Genomic DNA, 6,000 nt, shown 5'->3' on the forward strand with positions numbered 1-6,000 from the left:
AAAAGTCCGAGCTACCTTCATGATTTGATTGATATAAAAATTAACAAGTATGATTTAAGATCACAGGAAACAGCAGTACTCCCAAGAGTTCGAACTACTAAATATGGCTTAAGATCGTTTCGCTATAATGCTGCACAAATCTGGAATGAGCTACTGAACCATTGTCGAGTGAAAACATCTTTCGACCAATTCAAAAAATTGGTACAAACATGGGATCCAAGTAACAGCTCATGCCAGTGCAGTGCATGCATATAGTGTTAATGCCTGTCTTATTTTACTTTTTATTTTCTGTGTAACTATATGATTTGTGCAATCTTATTATTAAATTGTGCTATGTTTTAAGTGTACTATATATGCTTTTAACTTATATATGTCATTATGGTATCTTACTATGCATTATATGTTTTCATGACTTTTGTATGTGTGTATTGTATTGTGTGTGTGTGTATTGTATTGTGTGTGTGTGTATTGTATTGTGTGTGTGTGTATTGTATTTTGTTATTAAGTCGATTTGAAAAGCTAAATAGAGCTTGTGTTATGTAGTTTATTGAATATCGACTCTAAATAAAATTTTGAATCTTGAATCTTGAATCTTGAATATGCAAATGTGGTCGAGTGGTCTAGAACGCCGAACAAGTACATTTAGCGATTTCGCATGAATGATGATGCATGCATAGCAGGAGATGCATACGGTCAATTATGTTTTAGTTCATGTGACTCCAATAGTTATTGTCCGTTGCCTTGTTTTGTCTTCTCATTTGATTTATATTGTTTATATTTACTAATTGCGTTTCATTGCGTTTTTTTCAGATTGATATTGACAGTATCGCAAACATTGAATTCGTCTGTTATAGCCGTGTCATTTCCAGAAGAACAATGGTTATATTGAACGATTTGTATAGTGTGTTATGTTTACCTTATGGTTAGCGATCCCTTTCGAATGTTATTTATTCTTTGGTTTGCCTTAGTTTTCCAGTTAACGTCATGATAAATGTATTGGCAGCTTGAATAATCCAAGAGATAATTCACTGAAGGATCGTCTACTCGAATTGAGATTTTTACACTTGATGTTCCTGTTACATAATGTATATACATTGAGTCGTTAATGAATTCTATATACAGAGTGGATTGGCCCATCTCACTTTTCGGTTATCTTTCTAGTCACTTTTATTCTATGTTAATAATAGCAGTCAAAAATATTTAGCAAACTTTAAATTAATATTACTGTTTAAATAAAAAAATGGCGGATATGGTATTCAACCAATTGAATCAATTCAGTAGAAAGGGGAAATCAAGCCCAATGCAAAATAAGTCATATACTATATGTAATAAAAATTGAAGAATACTATATGACCATAAGAAAGTTAAAACGTGTTTAAAATATTTTTACACTGACATTACTTTTTGTCAGACAATATGCTTTTAACAAAATTTAGGTAGGTCATGAGGGGCATTACCTTGAGGAATAAGTAAGTCTCCACCAATTTCTGTCCATCCGTATTTTGGTTGAAAATATTTGTTTACACCAATAACTTCATATTTAGTTATTCCTTCAATTCAAATTTTATTTGATTAAAAATCAATAGACAATTTATCATGTATATATTTATTACAAAAGGTAAAGGTACTGCGAGAAAAGCTCATTTCATGATAATTTCAGTCCCTCATATTCTAAGTAAACCAAAAAATTACGGATACAAAACAATGAATCTTGTGTGCAAGATACTGTGAAAATCTAGGAAATACGGATGAAATCCACAGTTTACATCACCGCGTTAGTAAACAGGGGTATATAACTACCTACTACTAACTAAATTAATTTTAAACGTACATGTGTAATTCAAAAAGTCAGGAATTCAGATTCAGTCTGCGAAAACATTGCTATTTTAACGTTGGCTAAGTTTATAATGTATTGCTTTTTTCTAGATGACAATTGTTATGCGTTATTTGTAACTCTTAGTTAATATTATTTGAGTTTATCTGACTGTCCAATCGTTTGTTATTTTGTCTTTTTTTTGAATCCATGACTGTTCTTGAACTGCTTGACAGTTTTGTTTAAACGTTCACAGAACCTTTCTCAACATGATGTACTAATGCACCAGAAGGATTTTTTTATTTTACTTTGGAATGACATGAACTTCAACATAAATGCACAGTTCACATTTATATCCGTGTGCCCTCCTAAAACCATAACTTAATGACACTTTTGCATTATGTTTCCCATATAAAGCCATTGTGCACCTTTTATTAAAGAGGCACTAGTCACGAGATAAATAAAAAAATGCAATATGATTATTTTGTTCAATCATTAATGAAAGTGAAATAATGATTAAATCATTTTAGCAGCCAGTATGGTTCAATTTTGTCAAAATAAGCTAAGAAACATCGATGATAAATTACTTGCAAGTGAATAATTTGACAGCATTGAACCCGTATCCAAGTGGCCTTCAATTAAATCCAATAGCTTAAGATGGATTACGCATGACTTAAAAGGAAAGAATGTCAACTTTGAAAGTGAAACAAAAGTAATCATTTGATTAACTGGTTTGGTCCACAAATGCTCTTCGTATACAGCTAAAAACGATGATTACTATATATTTTGTTACCTAAAATATGAAATTAAACATACTTAGAAAAAGCAAGTTGCACGAGTTCGTTATCTTTTTATATCTAAATTTAAGTCGGGAGTCTTCGGAGGTCAACTTGATAGTTGATAGGATGGCGCCTAGACTAAAATACACACGAAACGATGTAGGTCGTTCTATTTGGCGTCCTGCATCTAATCTTTTAGAATTGCATTTAAGTTCAGTAAACTTTTTTTATTACAAACTTAAATAAAATAAAAAGATTTAAAGGGTATAATCTGAACTTGTTTTCATTGTTACAAGTACGTTTACACTTATTTCGAATTTGTAAATTGAATAGCATTCAGACAGTGCAAACTCGCACTTTATGAAAAGATGAGGAATAAGTTAAACACATACGAATATTGCATCGAAGACTGGCAAATTTGTATTTAGTACAATGAAAAAAAAGCAAAATAGCAAATTGATAAATAACACGTTCGAAATCAAAACTCACCATCCGTAGAAAAAATACTCATCATTGTTACCTTTACCGACATCTTGTCATGTGGCAAATTTAGAATCTTGATGAAGGCCCTGCATTTTATATGTTTTCCTCCCTCTACATTGAAGGACTGGGTCAATCCTGAGTAAATTTTAAGTCTGTAACGTAAACAATTTGCAATTTTATAACTATCAAGTATATACATTTTGTAGTCTTAGGATTTTGTTAAACAAACATCAAGACTTACCATAGATAATTTGGTCCTTATATACTTTACCAACATTTGCACATTTATATTTTATTTAACGGCGCATGTCTATAGTCCTAAACATTATTTGATTAAAAATTTTGGTAACGTTTTGCATACTAGTACGTAATTGAAAACAACTATTTGTATCATTGAAACGCGAACAGATACACACTGTTAATCATTATTTTTATTTTTGGACCACTTTTATATTTTTATTGTGAAATGTGTGCACCCTTTTTGATTTTTATTACACAGTATTAGTTCAAGAAAGGAACATCAGTCATCTCGTCATACAGCTGGACATCCAGTATCTGTATCTCAAGTTGTTGAACAAGAAACAGTAAACATTCTAAAGAAATCAAACAAAATGATGTCCATTTGATCAGAGACTAGCTTTTTTTCTCATATATAAATTATACCTATTTGTCACCTCGACGCTTCGATCGCCATGATAGCTGGTATCTACAACTGATGCTTGACAACTCTGGCACAACCAGGGATTAATTATATTTCGACGCTCAAAGTCAGGATTCCGTAATAGGTCTGCTGCCCAGAGAATATTAACATTCAGGTATACTACGAACACATTCAAAGTAAAGATCATCATCTCCTCAGGTTTAATGTACGTTATTTTTATATTGTACGCTGATGCTACTGTTTCCTTAATGTCTCACAAGTTCAAGTGCCTTTATAATACAAAAAATAGGGTATAGACTTTTAATTTGTCAATTTAATCATCTGATGCAACCTCAAACCATTTCATTTTCCTTTATCTTTATTTTGTATGTGACTAAAAAACTTGTTCACCGTTCTTTGCAACTGTTAAATTGTTCGTATTTAACATATTGACCACGACCAAAGATTCAGAACTGGATCTTCCATTATTGTATTGGATACCTAAATTTCACAAATGTCCTTACAAATAACGTTATATAATTGGTTCTTCCAAGTGCTTCCCAAAACCTCTTTTTATCTAAATCATTATCATAAATTGTATCAGCAATCAAATCCATGCTTCAAAGTTATTGTAAAACTATCTATTCTAGAAGTTGCATGAATCAGATGCTAATACTAACAAAATCCAAAGATCTTTTAGACTACATACAATTTAAGACTCTTCCATTTGCAATAGTATTAAAACATTTGAATTTTCTACACTTTACACAAGTATTCCTAATTGATAATTGAATAAGTTGGCCTGATTTGTTTTATAAAAAAGAATTGCCAACGTTGATTCAAGTATCTTGCAAAATGAATGGTCAAAGAAAAGGTTCAGAACATGAAATTATCAAGATGATTGTTTTTTTAATAGACAACAAATATTTGACGTGTAAACAGAAAACTAAAAAATGTCTATAATATCATTATCAAAGTTAGTTGTGACACTTGTTAAAATTAAGACATCTAAAATCTTACCAATATTGTTAGTATTCCAATATTTTATTAAGTATCCTTTTTAATGGTTATTTAACAATCATATCACATGTAGTATATTAAACAATATTTAATAAAGAAAATTGATTAAATGTAACAATTTATTTAGATATATGGATTTTTGTATGTAAAAACACATCAAAGATAACAGTCTTTCGAGACTTGAGTTGTACTTGTGACAGCTGCAATTTAGAATATTTTTATAAAATGACATCAGAAAACATATTTTGTCAATTCAACATTCTACAAAGGGTAATACACTCAATTGACAATTAATTACATGCATCAGGTTTTCATATTACATGCTTAATGCCCGCGTCACACTGTCCCGATTTTTACGCCGATGGCAACACGATAATGGAAATTTTCAAAATCGGGACTGATCGTATCCAGATCGGGCTATTCGTAGTGCCATCTTTAACCATCGTAGAACCATCGGCCACTTTTTCTAGCCTTCGGGGACAACTTCGGGAAGGGTTCTAAATTTTTTAACATGTTAAAAAATCCCCGAAGGTGCGGCCGATGTTTAGGGTTCGTATTGAGTTCGTATCACCATCCTCACTATCGTAATGTCACCGGGAATGCATCTTTGCACATCGTATTGCATTCGTGTTTCCATCGTTTCCATCGGGCAGTTTTGACATTACGATGTCTACACGAATGAATCACGAAGATACCCGAAGGTCTTACGATGGCAACACGACTTCGTGAAGACCTCGTAATCCCGTCGTGTTGCCATCGAATAAAAGTACGAAGGCGACAAGATGGAACTACGAGTCGACGGCAATAAATCCAGCTAAATGTAAGTTGATTTTCGCGTTAAAATACATTTAAAGTGCCATGCGCGATATGCACTGGTCAGTCTAATATGACAGTTAAGAAAGACGTTCACAAAACATGGAGCTCATATCATATGATTCTATGAGAACAAGAAAGGCGACAGCGTTGTTTCTATTAATTCAAATAGAACAAGAAGAGCAGCTATTACAGGCTCAGGATTTACTTTTACAAATAAAATATTATTTTTTGTCAATTTTCCATATCAAGTAACATAATGAAAATCATAAACGCGCCTCGTACACCAACACTGCAGGTACACGTATATAGGGAAACCAACTTTTTCTTCATTATTCTGATTTTTTTATGTATCGTCTGAGTTGTTGTCACACGAATGTTTACTCCATAACCATTTTGTTTTCTATATGTCATATTTTGCCGCATTTGTTGCTTTCCCCACATCCTTCCTT

The 6,000-nt window shown here is 32.0% G+C and overlaps 1 protein-coding gene across 2 annotated transcripts in view; it reads right to left on the reverse strand.

Moving 5' to 3' along the window:
* LOC139496055 (anti-sigma-I factor RsgI6-like) overlaps nt 1–4,880 on the reverse strand; it is a 30,519-nt gene extending 25,639 nt beyond the window's left edge. The window contains exons 1-5 of one of the 2 annotated variants that reach the window (XM_071284490.1): nt 4,736–4,830; nt 3,739–4,005; nt 3,082–3,227; nt 1,458–1,550; nt 917–1,073 (exon numbers count right to left, since the gene is read on the reverse strand). In XM_071284490.1, coding sequence (XP_071140591.1) covers nt 917–1,073; nt 1,458–1,550; nt 3,082–3,227; nt 3,739–3,926 — 584 coding nt within the window. In that variant the 5' untranslated portion in view covers nt 3,927–4,005; nt 4,736–4,830. Of the gene's footprint in view, nt 1–916; nt 1,074–1,457; nt 1,551–3,081; nt 3,228–3,738; nt 4,006–4,735 lie in introns of both variants that reach the window. The other variant, XM_071284497.1, reaches the window with a different exon arrangement.
* Between the last annotated feature and the right edge of the window lie 1,120 nt (nt 4,881–6,000).

The sequence above is a fragment of the Mytilus edulis genome, chromosome 1, assembly GCF_963676685.1.
Source record: "Mytilus edulis chromosome 1, xbMytEdul2.2, whole genome shotgun sequence".
NCBI lineage: Eukaryota > Metazoa > Mollusca > Bivalvia > Mytilida > Mytilidae > Mytilus > Mytilus edulis.